The sequence below is a fragment of the Haemaphysalis longicornis genome, unplaced genomic scaffold, assembly GCF_048455015.1.
Source record: "Haemaphysalis longicornis isolate Haplotype H1 unplaced genomic scaffold, Haemaphysalis longicornis Haplotype H1 scaffold_4, whole genome shotgun sequence".
NCBI lineage: Eukaryota > Metazoa > Arthropoda > Arachnida > Ixodida > Ixodidae > Haemaphysalis > Haemaphysalis longicornis.
This window is the reverse complement of record NW_027526361.1, coordinates 48,762,889-48,790,640: the sequence shown is the minus strand read 5'-3', so window position 1 is coordinate 48,790,640 and position 27,752 is coordinate 48,762,889. Positions and strand designations below refer to the sequence as shown.

The 27,752-nt window shown below is 47.5% G+C and overlaps 1 protein-coding gene across 2 annotated transcripts in view; it reads left to right on the top strand.

Moving 5' to 3' along the window:
* Nucleotides 1–27,752, top strand: part of LOC144178664 (uncharacterized) — a 170,801-nt gene that overhangs the window by 135,720 nt on the left and 7,329 nt on the right. Inside the window, exon 1 of one of the 2 annotated variants that reach the window (XM_077706672.1) lies at nt 8,446–10,052. The exons of the other annotated variant lie outside the window; for it this stretch is intronic. Coding sequence (XP_077562798.1) covers nt 9,242–10,052 — 811 coding nt within the window. The 5' untranslated portion in view covers nt 8,446–9,241. Of the gene's footprint in view, nt 1–8,445; nt 10,053–27,752 lie in introns of those variants that run through there. 2 annotated transcript variants of the gene reach the window in all.

Below are 27,752 nucleotides of genomic sequence, written 5' to 3'. Positions count from 1 at the left end.
ATCGCTTGAGTAAGTCTTCACATTCCGGCAGGCTGTCCTGTAATTGTAAATGTTGACAGAATAGAAGAAAAAAAAACTGGTGAAGTGGGCACTAAGTCGCACCAGGCTTGCACTATAGCGACGCTGAAGGACTTCTTTCTACGTGAGCACTGAAGGACACATCACCACGCATTTGTACAAGTTTGAAACTGTTTATTTACAGCTTCGGTCGTCGATGTGCACTATGCTAGTAGCAGTCACCGTCATATGCATCGATATCGTCATGTTCCTCATACCGAGCATTACATGCGCGGTAGCGCTTGACGACAGCTGGAGCGCAGCGGCGGCTCATACGTGCACGACGCATGCGCGACGTGCTGTGGAGCACGTTGTTGGTGTTGGGCCAGCTGTGGAGGTGTTGCGCCAGCTGTGGCGTTGTTGGTTGCTAGGCAACGCGAGGCGCTCCTCTCAGTTTTCACCGGGGCTTTTTTTTTTTTTTTTGCTGAAAACACTGCGTGCACCGGGGTCGGTCGGCGGCCACCGCGAGGCCCGCGCTCACGAGCCTTGGTTTTTAACGCGTTAAACGTTACGCGACAGACATTATGGCCAGCTACAACCGCTCCGCTGTTAAAATAAACACTTCAGTAAACTTGACATTCTTTGCAAAGTGCGTGGATAAGCGGTTTAGGTTAAGAGAAAATTTAAATGATTTTGTAGCTTTCAGGAGCTTTCAGGAGCCTTCTTCTGCGATAGTCCGATTTCTTGACGCATGCAAGGAACTGAAAGTATATAAAGAAATGTAGGCTGATGCTCGGAGCTTACTACCAAAACGTGAGCATCTGAGCTCTTTTTTTTTTTTTACAAGACACTAATACCGTAATTCAAGAATGCCCCCACCGCAACCTGGCTTTTCCTGGTCGTCGTTAACCCTAACGTCTTAATTGATGAGCGTAAATACGTCGTATATTGTAAAGATCGCATAAATAAAAAGGCGGTTCTGCCAGGCTGACAATAAATAAGAATCTTCCCTCGAATGCCATTGGTCTATATCCATTGGTCTATATTCATCACTGGCATTGTTTGGGTTAAGTGCTTTGCACCTTCTGGTAGCATACTAAAAGTAGTTTGAAATCGTATATTTGACATTAACCCATCTTATGTGGAGAAATTTCGAAGCAGGATTACTGAATCCATTCGCGGTGTACTCTGGGTTTCAGTTACCTTCTTGGAGATTTTAATTTTTTTAACATTAATGGCCTACCTCCTCATTCTGTTTCCAAACATGCCCCAAATTTATCATCTTTTTTACAGCGAAGCCGTTTATGGCTTGGATCCATCAGATTGTCTCCGGCGACAGAAGGACGTAGACCAACAATTTTCAGCACATGGAAAAAAAGTCATTAAGAAATAAAACAGGCCCTATGGCCTCCATATTTTTTATATGACAGCTTATACCGACGCTGACAAAAATGTCTTCTTAGCTATGCAAGGAGGCTTAAAGATGAAGCCGACTTTAGAAGATCCACTTTATACTTTTTCTCTCCCCTTCCACCGCACGTGACGTTCGACCTCTCCCTTCTAAATAAATTCTGACTTGGGATGTACTCAAACTAATATTTAAAGTTTCTGTACTTTTTACTGCCATAATCACCAAACAAACTTGGTAATACATGAAGCTTTTCTTTTTCACTTATTAATAGGGAGCTTCAACTACCTTCTATCACATATTTATGCCACATTTTGATTGTCAGAGCACTGAATACCACTACCTAATTTTAATGTTGAAAAATAACTGTTTTAGTGAACGGGCACGTGCCTATGCTTGCAAATAGAAGGAAGTTTTTGAGACAACAGACAAATGGAAGAAAGTACATAGTTGCCACAAATAAACATTTTCTCGCGTCGTTATTTCTGTTCTGAAATTTAATCCTAAATATTTTTGGAAAGAAAAAACTTTTCCCCACGTGACGCAAACAACGTCTTGTTGAGGAATCCCACCGCATTAAACAGGTTGCTCAAATCCTTATTCACCCTTGAAATTCATTTTAGCTGTTAACGCTTTTATGAACGCTATCCGGGATACATGCAATCTATACAAATAATAATTACTGCTATTAATCGTTTTCAACACAATCTCAGTGTCCCCTTCCGCTACCATCAACAATAACAGCTCAGAAGTGCCAAAAATTGGGTAGCGCTCCTTTTTCAAGTAATTTTTTTATATGATGTTTTCTTCCAGCCTTTATAATTTGATCCGCTACCGACCGAACAACCAACATAGGTAAATTAGGGCCAGTTCGCAAAACTAGGACAAAACTTTGCCACGTAAACATCGCCCACTTTATCTCTCGGCTTACACAGCAAATTCTTAACATATGGCAATCCACATTTTCAGCCATATTGAATATAATGGGTTTACTGATCAACGCGGCTTCAGAAAAGGTTTGTCTTGCAACACGCGGTTGCTTGAAATTACTTCTTATCTGCACTTTAAGGTCGACGATAGCTTTCAAACGGGCTGTGTCTTTAAATATTTCCCAAAAGCAATTGAATTTCTAAATTGAATTTCTAAATTATCAGCTCTTTGCCAGTACTAGTTATAGTCTATATGATGGCGAAACAGCGCACAATTCACAAGGAGGCCAAAAACAGCCGTTACTTTATCACGTTTCGACGCAATTCGCCATTGACAATTTTTTTTTTTCTTTTCCCCTTCCAGACAACAACTTGTTTCATTAATGCACGGAATCTAACCCATTCCGTTACCGGGACGAGTACTTACATGCTTGCTGCAAACGTACAAGTGCCGTCAAGAGCAACGGGAACACGGTCTCGTAAATTTACAGGAATTTCTTCTTGCGGAAACTGCCTGGCTGCGTTGGTCCTCTCTAATGGAGTCCTCTCTAACAGAAAAAACGTTTCCTGAAAACCGGTAACGGCTGTCATAAAGGGAGTAAGACAAATACTTTATGATATTCGCAAATCCTTGTTCCAATTACTTATGACGGCAGCTGTACGTATGGCGAAAACAGTGGCAAGCTTATTGCAGTTTGAGCAGGTTGAAAGTGATCACAACATAAATTGCGGCTGCGTTTCGTATACGTTTTCCGCATTTTCTCTTTTTGTCTCGTGTTTGCTCTTTTCTTTGTACTTACAATTTCCTTTTTTTATTTTTGTTCTGCTTTTCTCTCTTTTAATAAATGCCATGATCCTTCCTTTCCCTTTCAATTACCATATCGCCATCCCCGTGTGTAGGGTAGCCAACCAGAGAGTTCCCTGGTTAGCCTCCTCACTTTTCCTGTAATTATTATTTCTTCCTTCTCAACCCATTTTTGCCCCGTTTGCCGCAGTATTCCTTTTGCCTCCGTTCGGCCATCGTCCTTATCTTTCTTTTCTAATTATATTCCAGGTTATCGACCCCCCTCTGCCCCTTCCCCAGGCCAAGAGAAGTTAACAAGACGTCCCTTTAGTTAACCTCCCCACCTTTCCTGTTCTGTTCTTTTTCTTCCTTTCTTCTGTCCGTCCGGCCGTATCATGCTTGTCACCGGTTGTGCAGCACTGACACGAAGTATCAGTACCGTTAGCTGCTCACTACAAACAGCAAAATGCATTTCCGTTCCCTCCACGGTCCGATTTTTTCTTGGTTTTTTTTTTTTTGTTTGTTTGTTTGCTGCTCCCAGTCAGACTCTTAACTCGGCTAATGGACACTTAAAAGTGTGACTTTGGTTGCTTAAAAGCCACGGCGAACAGAGGAGAAAACGCTGAACGTCACACCGCGAAAAACTTTGCATTCCCAGTGCTGCGTCGTGCAGTCTCAAGACTGGGGGATACATGAAAGTTGAAGCACTTCCTGGGGCAATACAAAAAAAAAAAAAGCTTTCTCGTCTTTTCTCGCTTCGACGCGAACGAGCCATTTTCCGACGAATGACAGCGTAATGCGCAGCGTAAAACTTGCGGGGAATAATTGCGTACGCGGGTAGCGGCAGCAATAAAGCGCAAAAGAGCATTCGCTTCCGGGAAAGCTCGCCTCCGGGCAAGCGCAAAGAGCTGCTCCGTGTACGGCCTGTCCGCGCTCCAACATTTTGCTTGTGTTGCGAGCTTGCCTAAAAAGGGACTGCCGGGTCTTGTGCCTGCATTACCCGTCCCGAAACGGCGTGCTTGCCTTCACTCTTGCTGATGAGAAAGACTCACGCGATGCCGGAGCGCCGCTTTTCGGAATTCCGATGAGTGTCGGATCTGGAGCGTTGGATCTACTCGCTATTTTTAACTCCGAAAAAAAGGGCAAGAGAGCACGCGGAGTGAAAAATGGGGGTGAAATCGCGCCCCGCGTTCGTTGCACCGCGTTCAATATTTTCGTTCGAAATTATTTTGCGCGAAAAAGAAACGATCATAATGCTGCCGGGGCAAGGATCGACGGGAGAGATAAGCCCTCAGCTCAAACTCTCTTGCGTTCTTTCGAAAAACGTGATCAAACGGATTTTACTGCGCGGCCGTTAGCGAGCAATTCAATCAGGGTTGAAACGAAAAAGTATGATCTGCATGGGAGCGCCGGTTATCTACTAAACCCAAGTGCGAGGTAACTAGTTAGCTTTGTACGTTATGAACTAAGAAAAACATAACAGAAAAAACCCAAGCAAGGAAGAAGGCGTACAGACTCAAATTACGTTTAGAAAACGAACTGAAAACGAGGGTTAAGAGAAGGAGTAAACTTAGTTTGCGCCAAAAATTAGTTAATTTCTAGACCTACGGCGACGGGGGAAGGGGGAGGGGTCTTTCCAGTTCGTAAGTCCCTGGGCGGTATCTGCCTGGCGGGCCCTTTCGACCAGCCGAAGTTTATCAACGGGTTCCGGGTTGGCTAGCATGCCTTCCCAGTAGTCATGGATGGGGAAGGTAATGGAGGTTACTGAAGGAGTATGGGAACACGCCCAGATCATGTGGTAGAGTGTGCATGGTTAGAGACAACTTGCAGGTGTCGGAGTAGGAGGAGGAGGTTTTATACAACCTCCTTGAGGTGGAGTGGATGGCGTGGAGGAGGGTGCCTTTTAGGTACGTGTTGATTTGAAGGCGGCGGTGGGTGGTGGCTTCTTCCTTAGTAAAGTTGACTTAAGGCGGGACTAGAGTGCGGTGTTCGAGGCGGTAGTGCTGGAGGGTATCTTTGTGTGTTTGAGGCACAGAACGGCACTCTTCCTATGGGTACGCTGGAGTGTTGGAGGGAAACGCTCGGTAGACATGCGCGAGGGCGGCGGCATGAGCCGCCTCATTCCCCTCTAGAGACTCATGTCCCGGGGTCCACAAATAGTAGAGGTAGGTGGGAGGGATGAATTTTGGAATGCGGATGGCTAAGGGTGCGGCCGGCGGCATAATGGCGACAGGCAGCTTGAGAATCCGCGACAATGGTGAGAAAATCTTGAGCTGTAGTGGCTGCGAGGGCTATGGCGATTTCTATTGCGGCTGTGGAGTCTTGGTCGATTACTGTTGTGGAAGCCAGTTCATTTCTTTTGCGGTCTACTATGGCGACCGCGAAGGCTGGTTTACTGTGATATTTGGCTGCGTCAATGTAGCGGATGTCTTGGGGCCTAACTAGAAGCATCTTGCGAATAATTCCGACACCTGCTTGTCGGCAACCTAGATTGTAAGCGGGGTGCCTATTTTCGGGGGTTGGGGCGACGGAGAAATAGGCCCAGTTCGAGTGGGACGCGTTGGCGGGGGTTGTAGATAACAGGAAGCTGGTAGCCTAGGAAGCCAGTGTGTGAGCTTCGGCCGTTCAACCTGGTTCAGTCTGGTTCAATCTGCTGATGTCTGCACAGGGAGCGGGGACCCAGTCAGGTGCCTATGTGTACCTTTTGTCCCCGTACCCTTAGACTTTCTTTGCGAAAATAAAAAGTTTTCTGAAGGAAAAAAAACATGATGGACCTCGCGAAGTTCATCCCAGTTTTGTAGAATTTCCATCTGAAGAGATTTGTCAGTGGATGTGGTCGGGCGGAGCCCTTAGTGGTAATTTATAGCCCTGGCTGATGATGACGTCGAGTTCTTAGATTTATCTATTTTTGAGAGCCAAGTATGGGCTTCCGTATGGGATGCGGTTAAGTAAAAGGGTTTGGATGAGGTGCACGAGGTCTTTTTCTTTAGGTTCTTGTGAACGCTCAGTAATGCGTCTTATGAGGTGTAGCGTGCCTTGTGACGGATGGTGGAAATGTCTGCGCCGTCCGAATACATAGTGGGGCCAAGAACGCGAATGGTAAGGTGGTTAGGATGGGAGTGTCATGTAAGCTTAATTCGGGGTCTGGGAGGTTTTGTCATTTGCGGCCTTGGGTGCGTTTTTGGAGAACAAGAAGGGCGCATTACTCTGATTCACAACTGAGGCCACGGACTCTCACAAGAAAAAAATTGCGGGGACGCTTAGAACTTCTTAACAAGGTGAAGGCGAAATCCTAGTTGGACCTTCTATTGATCTGCTGTTGAATTTTCTATCGAACTTGGCGGTCACGCTCGTCGTTATTTGACCACCCCCGTGGAAAGCACTGTCGGAAGCTCGTTCCGCCCGCTCGACATCGCCAGGATCCTCCTGAAGATCTGCTGTTGAACTTGATTGTGAACTTTGCGGCCGCATCCGTCACCACATCACCAGACCCCTCTGAAGCTCGCTCCGCTCTCTAGCCATCACCAAAAGCCTCCTGTTCGCCCCCATCGGTACCTTCACCTCTCAATGCGGCTCGTATTGCACACCTCCAATTGTCTTGTTCATTTTATTTCTCCTGGAAAGTACTACAACATGAATTATTGCCAGGGTGAGACCATAGAGCTTCATACTAATATATACTAGAGGGAAATCTGTCGCTGCTGTCGCGGGCCGCCCTGGGCGGCGCCATTTCCGCTGGCGACGTTCCTCGCCTACTTGACTTAGCTAGCCATACGGCTTCTTTTTTGTCTCGAAGCCAAAACCAACAAAAAAGGGTAACATTTTTTCTTGTTCATCGTACATGAAACTTCTAAATAATTACTGACAAATTAATCTTTTTGAAGGTTCAATTTTATAAATACAAACCAAATTTGAATAATCTTTTACAGTAATATTGTTGCTTTTTGGCGGCCAGAGCAAACTTTTCAGCCTGTTCATGAAACATGCCAAGGACAAGTGGAACGTGCCTGCCCGCTACATGACGGAACGCTCGCCGAAGCGGGGCTTCCCTAGACAGTGGCGCCAGATTTCCCTTTAGCATATATTAGCATGAAACTCTATGGGTGAGACCACACGTCGACGTCGCGAGAGGATGATGCTGCGGCAGAAAATGAATTATCTGTAACCATCACCTGACGATTGGCAGATTCAGTAACATCGTCCATGCTTTCCTCTTCCCACGAAGCCAAAATTTTCGATAACGAATGGTGCGCACTCTCTTCGTCTTCTCTACTTACCGCAGTGGACCCGCAAGCATATTCGCCGCTTAGAAATTCGTAACCCAGCTGAGAAAACCGCTGAAACTTAAGTGCGGGAGTTTACTTTGAGGTGTTCCCACCGTGTCCCGCCCTTTCTAGCTCCGAAACTCAAGCCCACTAGGCGGCCACATCATAATGTCTTGCATTTTTGTTCGTCTCACTGAGCGCAGTATAATTCTCCAGTTCAGGCTGCATTACCGCTGCACCCGCTCCATGTACCCTAATATCTGTTACCACGAACTACAACGAAGGCCTCTGCAGCCTGCCCAAAATGCGCTCGCCGTTCCCCAGAGGCCTCGTTTTCTTGGGAGCTCCTTGCAGGCTCAAAGAGCGCGCGCCGGCTGCGCGGCGGTACCACGAGTCGCGCTGTTCCGAACCCCCGAGGAACCTAGGGGAAACAAAAGCACCCGCGCTGCGCGAAACGAACAACGAGGGGCCCCGGGCGCGCCTGTAGCCCCGGAGCGAACGAGGCACCCGGTTCGGTGCGGCCGCCGAGAACAAATCGCCGATCGAACGGGGCGAAGCAACAGACACGCTGGCGGCGCGTGCCAGCTCGCGTGGCGGCAGCGTCGGCCCCCAGCCGCCCTCCCCGAAGTTTATTTCCACGGGAACCGGCGCTTTCTTCTCAGCACACCTCGGGCCGCCGCATCGCTCTTCAACGACACGAGACCGAGGAGCGAGCACGTACGCTCCGCGCGCGCGTGCCTCTGCCACACGCCGAGCTGGGCACCCACGTTAAAGCGGTAAACGCAGAAACGCACGAGCTGGAAAAATCCTGAACCGTTCTTTACGTAACGGCGGCGGTGTAGGCGACGACTGGAGAAGGAGAGGGGAGTTGCGCGGTGGGGAACAGTCCCGGAATAGAAGAAAGCTGCGCACGCCGAGACGGGAGCTCCCCTTTGGCGAAACCTCCTCCCCCCCTCAACTTGGCGCGCGCGCTGACGTCCTTTCGTTTCGATTTTTGTTACGGCACGCGTTCCTGTTTGTATATACGCGCGGGCTGTTCTACCGTGTTCCCGACGGCGGGTCCGTCCCGGGCCGCGGAGAGCGAGGGCAGAGCCCCGAGAGAGGAGAAGGGAGCGAGCATTTTCATGTCTGCGCGAGCCGCGGACCCTTCCCCTCTCTCCGGCCGCTCGTCACCCCTGGCGGCCCCGTCTCCCTCGCCTTCTCCTCCCAATTGTGACGTCCCGAGTCGCGATGAAGCCGCTCGTGCCAGGCTCGGGCCCAGACTGACTGTTGCACATCACGGCCGTGGAATACCGGATGAACGACGAACGGTGAACGGTGAGCTGGGCGCATTGGACGTAGAGTGACCGCTGCGGGAAGGTCGACGTGGCAGCGAGTTCGTGGGAAGTGTGACGTGCGGATAACTCGCCTAATGTGAGGCAGACTTCAAATATCGTTTTCCTCTTCTCTCGTGCGCTGCACGCGGCGCGCGAAGGGCGACATCTCGTTTTTCGATCGCCCTCCCTACGCCTGCGTCGCCAAGGGCCACCGTCAATCGAAAGTAGTGATTAAATTAGACGATGTTTGTGCTTCGCACGCCTGCTGATAACGAACTCAATCGAAATGTGAGCCTGCAAGAAAGGCAGTGACAACGCTGGGCTCGGTTCTGACTGCAAACGGATAACTTGACGGCGCCGAGAATCGAGTCCACTATGAGCCAAGTGGCACTCTTTCCAGATTCCGCTCACTCGTTTCTTTATGAAAACGACGAAGTTCTGGCCGCAGCAGGAGTATATTGAGGTGTTGGCTTCATCCCAGCAGACCCACTGAACGCGACGTCGACTTGCGTTCGCGAGAGTGCAAGCAACACGGTATCGTGATGGATAACGGGAGGAGGGGCTCCGGAGGACAGCACCATAATTCCAAGAACCGCCGCAAGGAGTGCAAAGAGTGGTCGGCTCTCACTCGACTCAAGACCGACGACGCAGTAGGCAGTTCAGGAAGCCTGGACAGCCTGGCCGCCGGCCGCGGCAGCAGTCCGGGCAGCCATGACGGTAGCGGACGGAACCGTCGGACACAGAAAACGCACAGGCAGGGAAGAACATCCCACCGGCGATCGTCCGTCCAGTCGGAGGTGTTCACCGACGACCAAGCAAAGCCTCACGCGCCAGGGAACAGGAGAGGCTCGAACAGCAATAGTCGCAGGGTACAGCGACGTCTGCGACGTTCAGCATCGGCGGCTGCCGACAGGGAGAACGCCAAGAGCTCGTCGACTAAGGGCAGGCAACCTGTGCGCAGGACCAGCAGCGAAGGGCCGAGGCCTCGCAGCTTGGTCGTCCTTCGAAATGGTCAAGAAGTACGCCGCGGTAGCTCCAAGAGAGAGACGGGACCGCACAAGACAGGTTCGGGGTCGACTCTGGCCTCTGCTGACTACGGCGGCGCCCAGTGCAACAACAATTTGGGAAGGGCGAACGGTTTCGGGGGCAGCTGCCGGATAGTTCAAACGACGTCGATGACTGAACTGTTCGCGGTCGAAGTGGGCCTGGCGCCGGCGCCGGGTGTCACCCACAAGGAGAGTCGTCGACGTAGGATCGTCTTCGCCGTCGTCCTTGTGGCACTGGCTCTGCTGACGGCCAGCGTTCTGCTTGTGGCCATCACGCTGTTCCTATCACCGTCCGTCGACGAAGTCTGTAAGTAAGATCCCGTCGAGGTGCGATGATTGACGGACATCTTTCCAGTTATTATTTGTTCGAGAACTTAACCTTGTTACACAATAATGGTGCAAGTATTTTTTTCCTATGGCAAGCACATTCTAAAGGCGTTTTGGCTGGAAAAGGGTGTCCACAAGAAGATGCGCCAACGCAAAACATTGGATGCTGTACACACGCACTTTGGTTTACACACATTTTTATATCGCAAAACCCCAAATCACACAAGGATAATGACGTTCTTTTGCCGATTTGCTCCCACACTGAATACGCACAACACTGTGACAAAGCAAGAATCGGCAAAGCGCAGAGGGAGAACGAGTATATATGTAATTACGTTTATTTAGAAAGTGTCTGCTCTTCTTGCTTTGTAGTCATAGAAAGAGACTCATTCGCCTAATTCGGTAGGCTCGTTGCAAAAATTAAACGCTTTAGCGCTATTTTCAATATAAGGTATCCGGACCGCAGTGTGCATAAATAGGTCAGTACGAAAAGTTCCAAAAACTTTTCAATATAAAATTGGGGTTCAGAATATAAAAATCCCTCTTAATATGAAATGATGGATTGAATCAATTAGTTACTTATTGTCCCCTGACACACCCTTCCAACACCCTACGAAAAACAGAAGGTGTTCAGTCTGTCACCACCATTTACGCTTTCGATAATGGGGTAAAATTCCAGGTAATGGTGTTTGCACTTTCATACAGCGGGTGAACTCACCTTGAACCCTTAATGCAGTCGAACCTCGGTATAACAAAGTAGTATCGGGGCAGTAAATTAGTTCCATATATTCTATATTCGAGTTTACCCTAGAGGTAAAAATCGGCTGTAATAAATCGGCAGTCTGGCTCGCGCAACAATTACATATAAAAATTAGCAGTGGCTTAGCTCGGCTATGCCAGGATATACGTAGCGTGAGCTATGGTTCAGCAACCGTACTCCAATTGGATTGGATTTCAATTCAACACAATCCAATTTAATCCAATCCAATCCAAATCAAATGCAATCCAGGCCGATCCAAGCCAATCCGATCCGATCCAAACCAATCCAATTCTTCTCGCGCTTGCGCAGAACGGCCCTTCATGGCACACGCGAAACCGCTCAACCTCGGCCAGTGTAGCTTACGCTACAAAAACGCACTGTTCTAGGCTTCGAACCCACTATAAACGAGGCAATCCTTATCTGTCTCCTTGTTGCATCTCAAACTAAACATACCGCAACGTGAGATCGTGAAATTATGACATAACCAAATTCGCTCGGCAAAACAGTCCTGCGTTCTTATTTACTTGAAGGAGGACGTGGCCTTCGCCGAGTGGCTTTTCAGAGTCTGAGCGGAATGAAGTTTTTCGCGATGTCCATGCAATAAAGCGTCTTTCTACTTGAGCAGTTTTTCAAGCTACCAAAAAATGATTGTTCTGTCCCACTTTTCTTTAAATTTTGCTTTTAATATGCTAGCTGTCGAGCCTTGAGCCTCGCGGAAACCAAATATTGCTTTGTTGTAGCCGATATCACGCGGCTCTCGATGTTTCGAATTCGTTATAAAGAGAACAGGGGTCATTTAAATGAAGCGTGACCAAACAAACTTCGCATTTACCTCGCTATATCTGATCATTCGCTATATCAGTGTTCGCTGTAACGAAGTTCGACTTTACCGCCCCTTTCTCACCTTTTTAGAGGACTGGGTGGGCAAAAGTTTATGGTTAAGCCCCGAACGTTCTGAATTTTGAGACGTCTTATGACAACACTTTCAGGTTATCATTAAAAAGTTGTATGTGGCTTAACCCGCCGAACCTGCTCCGGGTTAACAAACGTGGGAATACTGAATTAGTTTAGAGCTGCGGTTGCAAGGCAAGCGAAGTTGTGTGTGCGAGATGCTCAGCTGGCAACACAAAAGATTCTGTAACGTTTTGGCACTAAAGTAACGCCCAAGTCTGATGCATTTTTTTCCCTTGTGGGTAGAAAACATTTAAAATGATTGCTAATACAGAAATAATTAAAAGAAATTGAAAATCGACTCACTAAGGTAGCGCTCGAGCAGGGCGTGAGTGAAAAACATTAAACATGTTCGTTAATACAGAAATACTTATGAGAAAATTTAAAGTCGGCTCACTAAGGCCAATGATAGTCGTAGCGCTGAGTAGGGCGCGGGAGCACGGATATTTCTTTTGTAAGTTAGTTTACCCACAACTTCGGGCTCAATGAGCGCATCTTGAGCTTGGCGTCGTTTACGCTTTTGCCGAGCTCGATGAGAGCGACGCTGAGGATCTGTATTGGTCCAACTGCTTGGCCCGTCCACTCTTTGAAACTAATGTAAGACGATAAAGTCGATAGAGGTGATGCATTACAGGAGGAAGAGAAACACAATACTTTTTGGCAGCACATTCGAGTCCCGAGATAGCGATGCCTTTTTTTTTACGATTTTTAACTCTCGAATAAAATATTAGCGCAGCCGTTTGTGAACTTCCCTTCTTCCGTGCTGAATCAGTCTCGAGACTGCGAAGTGCTATCCCAATCCACAGCAAGAAAAACCCATCATAAAGTACCCTGGTGCAGTTTTTAAGTACGAGCATAAAATAAGGCTCAGTCAGCTAGGTTTCGCAGTTTGAAACCTACCACAAGAAAGAAAGAAAAGAAGTCGTTATCCAAACTGAAGTCGTTTCTTTAAAGCTTTTGAAAAGCAAAAAAAAAAAAGCGATACAGCTTCTGAGGAAATAAAAAGTGACGAACAGCCGTCGTATATTCGATGTTTGTGTCTGATGGAAGTTGCCGCAGCCCATTTGCATTGCGTTTCTCGAATTCGCGACGAAGAAGATTGCAAAGACAAATGGAGCGACCTTCTCGCCGCCTCCAAATCTCGACAAGGACTAGTCCGCCCGCCGCGCGCTTTTTTCCATTTCGCTGCCTTGTATTCTCGAAGAAAGTCGTTGTTAAATTACCGATCGTCGGGGTCGCGTTCCCGGAGGGGGGTTGCCGACAATGCTGCGTCGGGAATAGGGAAGCTTGGAATCGTTCCTTCGGGAGCTCGCAGGGATGAAACGCGAGCGAGACCAAGGACGCAGCTCTCGGCGACGAGGAATATTTTGGGGGCCGCTCTTGTCGAGCACTAATGTCATGTCAAGAAAAGAGCCTCGCTCTTGAAACCACTTCCATCGCTCTTCCGTTTTATGTGTATATAGAGTAACCGTTCGGCCCAACGGACCCCAGCATATGCGGGAAGGTTTTTGTGTGTGTGGAGCAGGCAACGGAAGAAAAATGCGTGCATGAAATCGAACATTCGCGGGCAACCAACGGCCGATCCGATATCCCATGCCGTATCGGGTGGAGGTAAGGATATTGGGAGAAGCAGCGTCAACGCTACATGTGCGTTGCGTACACCCGCATGAATTCATCGTTCGCTGCAAAAGGAATTGCATCGCGAGGAGCAAGCCTCACCCCGCACTTTTTCAAATGTAAGATGGAGATTTTTATATGACGGTCACTTTAGAATCGTCATTTTTATTTTACCCGATGGCTTTTGGATACGGTGACGTTTCCGGTCCACGTTTGGAGTTTGTTTGATGTATTCGGTCGCATAAATATTTTGTTGTTTCGAGTTGCGGATCCTCTCCGCTTTAGCGGTAGTTTAGCTGGAATAGCTACGCTAAAGTCACCGTGGTCAAGCGTTGGGGCACAAGGTCGGTACAAATTGTTCTTTTCCCGTGAAGTTTGACGAAACTGTGTGGATTTATTTTGTGGCATTTGACTTCCTTCGGGTATCGGATAAGGGTCGCTATGCGTTATACAAGGTTTAATAAATCGAAATTCGTTCGTGTGCCTTTATAAAACGAACGGAAAAAGTATATAAGTAGACGTGGTAGACCTAAACAAAGCTATATACAAGAAAGCAAGATGCACCGGGTTTTCTTACAAGCAGCCACCCGTCTCTTCCAAAGATCCATGGTTTCTCCTTGAACCATTTGATCACCATACCCGTGACATCCGCATTTGAGTATGATCGTCGCTCGTTTAAAGCATTCCTAATGAACCGAAACAGAGGAAAGTAATATGGCGACATATCTAGACGGCAAGCTCGATGGTGCAGAAGTTCACACACTTTCGGCGCTAACGCATCCGGCACAATGGTCATCTGTCCCCCCATCGTGCTTCTGGTCCGGTCGTGGGACATCTTTCGTTTTCTCACGTCCTTGCCAAAATATTCGCACTCATCCAGTTGTCTTCGATACACGTTTGTCAACATCTATATCACCAGCGTTCGGCGGTGAATTTGTACGCCCTTCATCATCTGTGAACTGGATCAGCCCTCGCCGTTCCACATTGGATCGATTCCCTTTGACACCAGCCATGTTTCCAATGGTGTCCTACACAAAGCGTACTCAGGATGACAATAATGTATTGTTCGCTCGTACTGTGCTGTGCGCTTTTCGCAGTAAGTGCAACGTCACCAACCAACTCGAGCGCCGGTCTACGTGACGCGGCAAAAACTGGTTTCATTCGATCACGCCGCGTATCTTCATAAACTTGTGGCCCTCCATAAAGCAATTTCACAGGCCTCGATGGATAGTTGACATGCGAATCAATTAAACAGAGGGTCATGCTATTACGAAAGCAAGACAAGCACATCATCCTTTATTCAAGTTGTTGATTATTTGAAGATATAGCTACTCTTATATGAGCTAAAAAGAATCTAAGCAACTTGGCCTGATGCCTGAATACGTACGTTGATCAGCCATGCACGGTATCCCGTTGTCACGTAACGGCGTCACAGAATAAAAATGGGTACGTTGGAGCTCAGATGGACAGAACGGTCTTTGTGACCATATTGACTTTGTGATCAGTTGTACTTGTTCTCCTATGCAAAGATTATTTAGATTGTACAATGAAAAGGCAAGTCACCTTGGCATTTTTAACAATTTCCATTTGTTTAAGCTTGCTTTGACTAAAGTGTACTGATCGCATTTTTGTTTATTTCTCCTATTTATTTTTTCTCGTTTCAGGCTACATATTTAAATTGTTTGTGTTTGCTTTAAATTTTGTATGTTTCATCTTGTGCACCACCACTTAAGGCCATTGGCTGTTGTTGGGCACCTAGAAATGATGATGATGATGATGGTGGTGGTGATGATGATGATGCCCCGCAAGTGCAGCCATGCACGAGGCCCTTCTCACCTAATTTTCCTGTAAGCTTGTATAAGTACAGGCATGTTTTGTATACGGCCACTTTTTTTCTTTATCCCCCGTATTCGTATCCTTTATCACCCGTATTCTCAACCTCTATCCACGCTCTTTTTTTCCGTTTCCTTCCACACACACAGAATAGCTGGCCAGAGCTGATATCATCACGTCGACCTTTCTGTGCTCTTCCAAATTCAATAAAATCTATCTCTCTCTCTCTCTCTCTGCTTCCAAAACTCCAGGAAATCGCAGACTGTGCGTTTTCTTTTCCGTCAGGTTGAACCGGACGAAAGCGAGCTGAAATGCAGACTTTTTCGAGGCTTCCATGATTTCAAGGGCGAGCTTCTCCTTTCGTCTCGGCTTCCCGCTCCTGACCACACCGCTATAAACTTTTCTCTGTCAGAGTTTTGCTATGATACGTCTTTTTTTTTTCCATACACCATCCGCATTCCGCAAACACGCAAACAGAAACAGAACACCCGAGGCGTTCCAAGAAAGGCGCCGTATTTTTATCGAGAGGAAGATTGATAGAGGCATCTCGAAGTACCGGCCGCACTGTGTCGAGGCGGCGAAGGAGCAATGATTGAGCGTAAAAAATTTACTGCAAGCGCTCCCCTGCACCGCTTGGTTTCGGTTCTAAATTGGACGAGCATGTCTCTTTGGCAGCAGCGTCACGTATACAATACGCGTAGTGCGATAAGGCGCATCTTTCATATCAGAATTCCCAACACGCTTCGTTCGGGAGTCTTTTTGAGTATTTCCTGCGTGTTCCGTCGGCGTTGAGGAACCGAAAGTGAGTTTGGGGTGAAACTAAATTGCCTTGTCAAGTGCCGGCGTGCAACTGGACAGTGTGAAAGGCTGGGCCTTGCTGGGCCCTGTACCAAAGTTCCCCCTCCTTCTAACACTATCCTCACCTTGATGCCGTTTTTCTGAAATGTTGAAGGAGCCTCCGTAACAAGTGGAGTTTGCCACGTGAAATTGCAAGGAGTCGCCGCTCGCCAACAGTTTTGCGAAAGTTTTTCGCAATACATCGGCACTGATAAGACCTTCCAGGGTCTGAAAAAAAATGGAGTGAATAGGCCTCGTCGAAAGCGAAATCGAAGCTATCTTGCACAAGTGCGTCGCATGAACCGCATTTCCAAGAAACCCGATAGAGGGGGATGCCATTAGATTTATACTTCTATATTTCCTGAGGCTCCCCTTGAGGTAGCATTTCCCTGCGTGTTTTGTCTATATGTATTGCGAGCGTAAACTTGGCATACGAGAAATTTAGCAACGGGAGCGGCCAATATCCCTTTTATGCTTCTTTGACGTTTCGACATTGTACGTGATCGTCATCTCATTTTCATCTTCCTTCTCGACGTGTGATCATCATCTCCGCTGCAGGAACGGTTGCTGTTCTTTCATGGCCGTGCCCGGCGCTCGCAAATAAAGCAGACCTCAAGCGTTCTCGTCGACTCTCTCAGTATATGCATATAATATATCTATAGCGAATCAGAATAGGAAATGAGGGGCTCGTTGAAAATAAGACAGAAATAAGAATTGGCAGTCAAGAAGCATAGCGAGGGCCTCTGTTCTGGCAGTCTTGGTGCCATATGGAGCTTAAGAGGGTTTAACGCTAGTCGACCACTCTCGACATGTCGTAGACGCTCGAGTCACGGCCCGGGGGTTAAAAGGAAGTTCCCCTTCACCCCGAGTAGTCCGAGTGGCGCTGGCTACCACCCCCAAGCGCAGGAAGCAAAAACACCTGAACATAAATACCCCAGAAAGTGGAGGCTAAAGTATCCCCGCCGGTAGCGTAGTGGTTATCGCACCAGACCGGTATTCTGGAGGTCGTGGGTTCGGATCCCACCTGGCGGGCATTTTTTCTCCACTTTCTTATTTTCCAAATTCTTTATCTTGAGCTACTACGTCCTCCCCTTTGCTTTCCGAGGTCTTCTCGACTGCCAATTCTTAATTCTGTCTTATAACATATATATATATATATATATATATATATATATATATATATATATATATATATATATATATATATAGCTGGCTACCACCCTCAAGCGTCAGATACACTTCTAGTAAATATAAATAGCCCAGAAAGTGAAGGAGAACACAGTCGCCCAGATAGCCGAATTGGTAAGGCATTTGACATGTAATCGAAAGGCGTGGGTTCGGTCCCCACTCTGGGCGCGTGTTTTTCTTTCTTTCTTTCTTCTGTATATTAAAAAAATGTTTACTTCATTAACCGTAGTGAAAAAGAAAAGAGCCTAACCACCACACCCCTATGCCTCCTTTGGCGTTGTAGACTGCTGCCCTATCTTTCTGTATATATATATATATATATATATATATATATATATATATATATATATATATATATATATATATATATATATATATATATATATATATATATATATATATATATATATATATATATATATATATATATATATATATATTTGGGGCTCACTGAAGGGATTGAACTTAGGAGGACGACTCACCGGACAATGGAAGGGAAGATGATAGGTGTAACATTAGGGACAAGAAAGCGGAGTGGGCCAGGGAACAAACACGTCTTAAGGACAAATTAGTAGAAATTAAGAAGAAATGGGCGTGGGCGGGGCACGTAATGCGAAGGCAAGATAACCGTTGGTCATTGAGGGTAACGGAGTGGATCCCTAGAGTAGGCGAGCATGGCAGGGGGCGGCAGAAAGTTAGATGGGCAGATGAAACCAAGAAGTTTGCGGGGATAAATTGGTCGCAGCTAGTACAGGACCGGGATAATTGGAGATCCATGGGAGAGACCTATGCGCTGCAATGGGCGTAGAAATTATTATTATTATTGTTATTATTATTTGTGATGATGATGATGATTATGATGATGATTATGATGATGTACTAAAACACCAGTTGTCAAATTTTCGGGCTTATAGCTACCAAGTTCCGCATTCTTGATCAATCTCCAAACACCATAACTTCTTTGGCCTCTATCGTCTTCATAACCCTGTTTACTTGTTATTCAAACGACACAGTCGATCGAAGGCTCTTCCATGCAGATTGTATTATCTCGCGCATCTCAAGAGCTGTGCATGCGGTGATCCGCTGCGCGCCAGCTGCTACGTCTTTTTGCCATCCTTATACTTCGCTTTTTTTCCCTTTAGATTTCCGTGCGACCCCACTTTTCACAGTCTCTTCAATGCACTCATTGGCGTGAGCCTGGCCCTGGCGGCCCGCATTTCTTGCTTTTTTTTTTTTCCCCTCGCACGAGTCACATTTTATTTTCGCACAACCGCCCGCGGGGTGCCAGTTCCTGTCGTTTTCTCTTTCATCCTTCTTTTTTGCTTCCAAACGTTTTTGCTGTCTGATTATTTTCTTCCCCTTGGAGGCCCGCACCTCCGTATTGTGTGCAACGGGGAGCCGGACCGTTTGTGTGCGAGCGTGACGTGGGACGCGTAACAGCTGACCTCTGGCATTGCGTTGAAGATTTCCTTTTGTCCCAAGTTTCATTGTGCATCCGTCCACGCAGTTCGGTGCAGCTCTGTTTGCGGTTGGATCATGTCAGCTGACACATTGTGCATCCTTATCCACACGGGTTTGCACCAGTGCACTCTGCTGCAACGTACAGCGAAAATGTCTATGGCTATGATCTGGTATTTTATGGCGTCCTCGCAGAAAAATTCTCTCTTATAAAGGGAATGTGAATAATTCAACAACTAAGGCAAACGCATATCGTCACTCGCGTCGGAGCTGTGCGTGTCCGTGAACGTATGACAGAGCGTAGCGTAGTGTGCGCCTGATAAGGCAACCAAGCGCGCAGCATTGCAAAACAACATCCCGGTGTATGCGCTTTTTAAACGCAGTCACTTCCAAAGTCGCACGCGGTTCTAAACATGATTTAGGCCTCAAGCTTTTGCGTCTCATCACTTGGGTATATATTTAGGGAGGGGGGGGGGATTAGTTAAAAGCATAATGTTCTGGAGAATTTTACAGTGTAACAAATAAAAGGCACGACAGTGTTCGAAGCCGCAGGTCGAGCATGTACGGGCGAGTTTTATACGGAATGTTACGCCGTATTCATCACCAAATTTACGAAATTGCGAGCACGCGTTGTCCACTGCATGAATAACGTTACTTCATACAATTGGGCGATTTATTCAATGTACAATAGTGTTGTTATCATACAAAAATAGAGTGAGTGGCGCATCAAAGTTGTTTGTGGTCTCATACTATTAACGCGGGCAAGGGACTCGATATTCTGTTCGGGTAGTTTTTTACAGCATGTTCATTTGCCTTCTTTTCAACTCGTATTTTTGGAAAAAGGAGACTTCAACGCAGAACTTCGCTGTCATTTGCTGTTCTTGTAGTCATTTGCTTCATATGTAAACAGTCATTACCAGCGTTATCATCAGCCTATTTATGTCCACTTCTGGTTGAACTCTTTCCCTTCCAATAGATCCCATCGTGCCCAATCTGTAAAAAACTAGGCACTCTCCAGCACATGATAGGAGAGTGTAGGTTTAGCCCGAAGCACCCGCCCCCCTTACCCGAGTCTCGTCCCACCAACCCCACTCTACCCTTTAACGAGAGATGGAGGATCTTGCTGACCAGCCCCACCCTGGAGGATCAGCTACTACTGGTCACCAGGGGCCAGGCGGCGAGAGCAGCATATGGATTCCCGTGAACAGGGAACCACCTCCGTCCAGTGTGGAGTTCGCAACGAACGACTCATAAATAAAGTTTCTTCTCTCTCTCTCTTCACTGCCGGAATCTAATGTTTGCAACTAGATTTTCCTACCTCATCCTTCCATCGATTCATCGACCTTCTACTACTTCTAGCACCGTATCTGCAGCCACTCCGTTATCCTGGTCCTCTACAGGGTGCCAGCACTCTGCATTGCACGCCCAGCCAAACTCCAGTTTGTCTTATTTTGAACTAGTATACCTTCCAATCAATTTGCTCCTATTTTAAGAAGCTAGTTTGCTACCTCTACACGTTACTCCTATCGTATTTCTTTTCATGGCCCCTTTGGTTGACCTGAGCTTTATTAAGGCAACATCCTTATGTGTCTCCATTGGAAGGTGACTGATTGACCCCGACGTCGACACGAGTGCAAACCAAAAATCATCAAGCCCGTTTCTCTACACAGAGGAACCCTGCAAGGTTTTATACTCTCACCGACGCTTTTTAATCTTGTCATGGAAAACCTCCCAAACTTGCTAGCATGCCTAATCATCAATACGTGATCGACGCCTAAATTATCCTCGAATACGTAAAAGTATACCCCAGCCAACAGGAACACACTCTGCATCAAAAATTAGACCGTATAATGGAACAGGTATCTCGAATTGACCTAGAATTCTCGCTGAAAAAATCCAAACACACAGTCGTCCGGGAAAGCCTGTGCAGAAAAGCAAACGAACAACATTCGCTCATCCCGCTTCACATTGGCGACAGACAGCTGCCTCGTAAATCTTTTATACGAATACTCAGCTTCATCTCTAAACAAGACGGCTGCTGTATAACGACAGTCAGCAGACTTCTGAAAGAACACGAACTTCGGAGAGTCATGCACGGAGGCTGCTGCACATACAGTAATTGTGTGCGCCTACACATATATGAAAGCAACTGCCACACAGAGTGGTAACATGAATTAAGCGCTGCGAGCGTGCCTGCGCCCAGTACTGGAGTGCCAAAATATGCTGCCATAGACCTCGTCACACAAACAGCCCTGCACTACACTCTACAAACAGAAAAGAGAGCATCTCAGCACGATATCACCTGCACAACTTCAAGTCAATGAACAGACATCCTCTAGTCAATAGGGTGCGAAGTAAGCAATGCCCTCCCCTACGTACACCGCTTGCTTGCTCTATGGATCCTTCCTTGTCTCCCGAAAAGCCATACGACCTGTATTTCTCAATATGCACTTCGAAGCAAACGGAAAGAGATCACTGACTGGTCACAAGTCTCCCTGTTTCTTCAGCACTACTCTCTCTCTCTCTCTCTCTCTCTCTCTCTCCTCTCTCTCTCTCTCTCTCTCTCTCTCTCTCTCTCTCTCTCTCTCTCTCTCTCTCTCTCTCTCTCTCTCCTCTCTCGCTCGCTCGCTCTCTCTCTCTCTCTCGCTCGCTCGCTATCTCTCACCACTACTGCGACAACAGCACGGGCATTTCGTCCGCATTGCCCGAACGTCCTCTTGCTGCCGATTTTTTTTTTTTTGTAGAACGACCACGATAAGTGTTCGAACATTTAATTGCTCCCTTATTTTTAGTGCGCAACACTTTGTCGGCATCTACTGTGGTTTCGCGGTGGCGATGGCGACGGCGAAGGCAGCGGAGTTGCAACCGCGAGAGCGAAGGACAGATAGAAAACGGCGGAGGAAAGTCTGTCGAAAGTGTGAAGGGGGAGAGCGGTACTTGCTGCTTTGGCCTCATCTTTCTCACTGCTTCACCCTCACACTTTCGCCGATCCGTGCTCCTCCGTTCACGGCTGATCCGAACCACGTGACATTTGCGCGGGAGGTTCAAACACGATTTGAAACAACATGCTCACCGCCGTGAGTTCGTCGATCACGCGGTCCCTTCCTGAGATGCAGCAGACATGCACCGTGACCGAGAAGATTGCAGGTCGTGGTGCACACTAATTTCGCTTTGGGGAGTATAGTAATCGTCAGTGACTTCTACTACGTGTAGTGCTTCGGCCGGACCGCACGCTGTTATCTTCCAACCGTCGTCGAGCAACGCTTCACGAGGGCAGATAGTTGAGCGCCACTCAGCCGTGCTCTGCCCATACAACATGAGCTAGCAGCATATTGCTCAGCTGCCACACGAGAAGCAGGTGACTGCAACGCGCTGCTCAAGAGAGAGAGAGAGAGAAATAATGATTTATTAGAGAGTTTAGCTCCAACCCAAACAGGAGCTGGCTACTCCAGGCATTGGAGTATACAAAAGGTACAATACTTGTCCCAAGGAACCACAAGGTTAGAATAATTACTCTGAAACAGCAGCGGTTGAAAGATCGCAAGCGCACTCAGTAACTACTAGCTATGTATAGTACACAAGTTTCCTTACAGCAGCGGAGTATAATCCAAAAACCTATATACATCTATATACAAACAATACAAAATGGCCACGATGTGACACAGATACTTTCGCCAATATAAATAACACCCGTGTGTGTTTCCACACCCATTCAGGGGAATGTGCACGCATTTAGTAGTGTTCGCACATCTCCGTCACTTGAAAAAAATTCCCTTAAAGCAAGGAAGGCTTTTGTTTGGTTGCGTACATTGTTCTACGGATCCAACAGTTTCTGCAAATATAGGGGTATTCGAGATAGCAGGCTAAGCTTGTCACTTAATTTTTTCTGCTCGGTCGCATATAGAGGGCACTCAAGCAGGACATGATGCACATCTTCGGCTTGGTGTTCACAAACACAGCAGGTGTCATCAGCAAATCGAATACGGTAAAGGAATTTCTTGGTGTAGGCCACGTCAATTGATGTAATAACGCGTCGACCGAACGACCGAGATGAGACGCACACGGGTATGCAAGGGACGGGTCCACTTGGTATAACGGCGATGAACGATATTTATCGGTCAACCTGGTTTCCAAAGTAATGTGTGTCCTTAGTTTTTCTCAAATAATTTTTCACATCACCTTTGCTCAAGACGTCTTTTTCTTCTTACTGAAACGAAAGAGGCCTGATCCTGCTGTTCGCTGCGTCCTACTACCACCAAACGGTGTGTCCTTCGGTTGGCTCGCGCCCCGCCCTGTGCGTCCCGGAGGCACGCACGCACGCTCACACCAAGGGGGGCCCAAATTGATCGGCTAAACACGGGAGCCGACCGGAAGTGAGGGAAGGGGGAGGTTAACGGGAAGGAAAGGGAGCGCCATCCATGCGTGTCCACTTGTCCCCAACGGGACTGAATAACGGCGGGAGCGTGTTCTCTGGTCGCGTGCGGCGGCACGGGAGAGGGGTGGCACGAGACAGCTGCTCCGTGATTTCCCGCCCGCCTGCTGGTCCCCCCTTCGTCCTTGATAATAGGCCGCGCTTTGTCAAAGAGGTCGGGGACGGTTCAGAGTCAACTGCTCCGTATAGCACTGGCGTGCACGTCCGGAGTCGACCGGCGATTGCGAAGGGTATAGGGCGGCAGCTCTCGGGATCCTAGTTTACTCGTAGCGAGAGCGTGCGCTGGTCACAGCAAACATCCGGAGCTGTAGTTCCCGCTGTTTGATTAGTTACTACTACGTGCGAGACAAGCGTCGCATCAAACTGCAGTGCGACGGCTGGCGCGCTGGTCTGCTAGCTTTCCAACGATTCGGCACTGCATCGAAGAAAACGCTCCATGCGATTATAGGACCTAGTTTCCTTCGTTATTAAACCCTCTTGGGGTGTAGGTCTGCTTTTCTTTTCTTTTCACCTGCGGAGCAGATATTAATAAACGCTTTCCTGTTTTTTTTTTTTTTTTTTTTTTGCGAGGTCTCTTTTGAGAGTCCCATCTCGTAGGCCCCCGGTTTCGCAGAGCCACCTACACCTCGCCTCAAATACGTACGCCTTAAAACAAGCTATACCACCTTTTTCCACTATGACGAACTGGTAACACTGCCATGTTTCATATCCTACGCAGAAAAACAGCTCAAAAGGCAGGGCAATGTAAAGAACCACAAACCACAGGCGCTGATGAACAACTGAGCGCTTTATTGCAGCAGGAGCATGTTTCATATCTTTTAGAGTGACAGCTAATTTACAGGGACGTGTTTCCTCGCGCTTCCCGACTTTTAATATGTACAGGTGCCCCGAAAAGTAAATGAAGCACGGATTCGTGAAATTAGAATAATTTCTATTTTATGCGGCTGCCAGCATAAATAGAATGTGTGTGGCCCGATTTTGTTCTAGAATGGCTTTCTCGAAAAGTCCATTAGAGGTGGCTGGCTAGGCACATGGCGGAGAACTCCCCTCAAAATCTCCAACCCGTGCCCCGTTTACTTTTGGGGGCACCTGCACATGTGGGTTTCTACAGGCATGCAAAGACTTCCTCACACCTCGCCGTCTTATACATGTGCCCTGAAGGGACGCTGCAGAGAATTCCTGAGTGTTATTTGGTACTGCAATATGCGTCGCAACTGCCATAACAGTTCATTTAAATATTTAGTCTAAAGCCTTTTTTCACAATGCTTGAAGAAATAATAATAAAAAAAGCTTTATGCGTTTCTAGTAGCCAATATGACAGCGGTGACGTCACACCAGTTTGCGGTGTCTTTTTACGCTATCTCAGTCTTCAAAGGATTTATTTACACCTTACACCATTTTCACGGTATGCGCAGGCGGTCTGTTAGTTTCCGCTTAGGTTACATGGCTAAGCTTCTTCGCGATTCGTTCAATTTCGTCCAACAAACTAGGGACTGTGCCATCATTGCTGATGTCAGAGAGTGGGCGAGGTGGATGGTGGTACTTTGTGCAGCACTTTCCGCGGTTTAAACTCGCCCCTACCAGACAAAAACCACGCAATTTGTTAAAATAAAGCGGAAAAAAACTAAAGCCCCTTTCTTAAGAGAAAGGTGGTTAAAACGCGAATTTAAAATCTAAATCTAATCTAAACGCGAATTTATCTAATCTAATCTAAAACGCGAATTTAAAATCTAAACTGCTTTGACCGGGTCGGAACGGCGTAATCGGATAGACGCCAGCTTCATAACGCGAGGTACGCAGGTTAGATTCCGACCCCGGGAAGCCTTTTTTTTTTTTTTTCTTGGGGTGCGTGGTGTGCCTTCGCTTATCATCATCCTCGTTTTATGAAACCCATTGTGTAAGTTGGCTTTCCTGCCGTTCGTTTTGCACGACGAGCGATGCCATTGGTGAGTCCTAGAAAGCTTCGCTTTAAAACCATACACGGACCGTTTCTCAAGTTTCTAAGTTCCTTGAAGTTCGATTGGCGTTCCAGGTGATTGCCTATTTTGGGCACTGCCAGCTGGCTGACATGAAATAGGCTGGCGTTAGAACTATATGTTCTTAAATGCATTCATGAGGACTCCCGTCTACGTCGTTCCCGTTCCGCCTCCTTAGCTCTTATTCAGCCGCTCCAAAGCTCGGGCACTTCTTGCAAAAATAATGCAGGTGTTGCGGCCCAGCAGCAGTTTCTCGAGCGCTGCAGCCCCGAAATCACGGCTGCCTCATCGTCTCCGTTTTCTGGGACGTCAAGTCGATACTCCCCTCCCCTGTTCTATTTTCGGTACGGGCGTGTTTGATGGCATTTTCCGACCATTTAAATCTTCTCCCGAGAGACCCATCCATCTCGTTCCCACCACTCTACCACTGCAGTGAACAATTATGGCGTCACTGGCGATGGCATAAATGGAGGTGACATCAAGTACAGTCAAGATATCACTATATACGTTACTGCCTCTGTGACGTCAGCAACTTGCCATGGCGCCACGCGTGTGCTCTCGCGTCAGCATTAGTCCTCTCCATAAAGGAGACTTTTCTAGCTCTGATCGCGTACCTGCAACGCACAGATCTTGACCAGTCTCTGCAAATGACTGAACGCATTAGTGCGCATCAACTTCAACATCATCTCCATCACCACTATCATTCTCACCCCATTCATCTGGCGTAGCAAGCTCGGTATTTTAGCCCGGCTAACATCGCCGGACCCCCCCCCCCTCCCTCCCTCCCTCCCTCTCCCTCCCTCCCTCCATCCCTCTCTCTCTCTCTCTCTCTCTCTCTCTCTCTCTCTCTCTCTCTCTCTCTCTCTCTCTCTCTCTCTCTCTCTCTCTCTCTCTCTCTCTCTCTCTCTCTCTCTCTCTCTCTCTCTCTCTCTCTCTCTCTCTCTCTCTCTCTTAAAGTGGCCTTGCATTGCCACTAATCGCAATGGTAAAAATGGCCGCGTATCTGCTCCTTTCGTTGCAAATGTCGACAATAGACGATAGTCGACTGGCGCCGTTTCCAAGTAAATGCCTCACTTGTCTTTCCCGCTCACCTGTCATGATGTTGCTCTCCCGTCTCGTTCCTCCCAAGATAACACGCTTGAGGTTTGCTCAAGTCAATTTAAATTTGTCGCGTTCCACTGCTTCAAGTCGAATGCCTCGATGCCAGCACTGCCGTACGGCGGAATCACGCGTGTATCGAGGCACCCTACTACAAGTTTAGAGAACCACGTTGCCCTACTCCATGAGCGTTTCAAGCGGAACGTGGAACCTATCTAGTGGAACCTTTCGTTGCTGTTGCCGTTTGACTTCTTAAATGCCGCTAGGAGTGCGGGCAAGAGCAGCCGACAGTTTTCTGCAGTTTATGTATTATTTCATGTGCTATCGCAAAAACCAAGCATCCATATTTGTTTTAAAAAAAGGGCACTACATGACACCGGACTTGGACGTTTAGATTTGGCTGTGGGTATATAAGACTACTGCGCAGCTTCTGGTTCACTTTGTCCGGGTGGCTGAATCGAGTCACAGACGAACAAACATACAGACAGACCAATATTTATGCGTGTAAGTAGCCCAAGAAAGACTATCGTCGTTAAAAGTTCTTCGGCAGAATTTGAATCTTGCCCATTCCACCATGCGCAACGCGAGCCCGACGCGTTACCAGCTGAGCTTGTTTCCCGTGCGCTGCGCTCTAATTTGACGACCAGGAGCTAACTCGCATGACCGGGCCCTCTTGGTGGTGTACTGTGGGAATAGACCCACTCCTGAATTTCAAGCCTCTAATGTGGGCATTCATTGACTGATGCTGCAGTGAGCCCCCTTCGAGCCCCTAAAATTATCTGATCAAAAGCGAAGCTTTTAGGCAAGCCCTTTACCAGGCGTGCGAAGTATGAATCCAATGCGCGAATCAGGAATTTTTGCAAGGTTAACTCATTGGAAGTTACCTGAACGAAAATGCGGGTTCCTCTTAAGAAAGTTCCAACTGTATTTAACGTGAATGTTCTTCCCAAGAACTGCTATACACAGACTGCTATGAATCTGGCTCTTCTACAAACAACCAGTTGTCAATTGCAGCCGAATAATGTTGTTGAGATATAACAACTTTCATTGCATCCGCGATTTGAAATCTCACGGGCCAAAAAGAGAACTTATATACGGTGTTAAATGGCATGTGGATGCGGCGGCATGAGAGTTGTAAGAAGCGTAGGAGAGGTCTGCATCCTTTATGTGGCATGGTGATCATAATTATGACGACTGTGGATATTGTCGTTGTTGTTGTTGCAAGCTTTAATAAAAAGGAAGGCATGTGGTCAGCGGGGAAAGAGGGGGAAGTAGGGAAGGGGCGGTTCAGGCCGTGTCCTTATGGAGGTCGTCTTGAAGAGACATCATTTATAAATCATGTAGACCACGGCTAGATTGCCCGCACTAGGCCGCTTTTCGTGGCATGAATGGTAAATGTCGCACACGGCAGCGTGCGACAGTGATGTGGGATCGATGTAAGTTGTGGTGTCTTCGTAAGAAGGAGTGAATGTACGAAAGTGAGAGAATTGGGTGGTTGAAATCGCCTGTGATGGGGTGGTGACAGCAGGG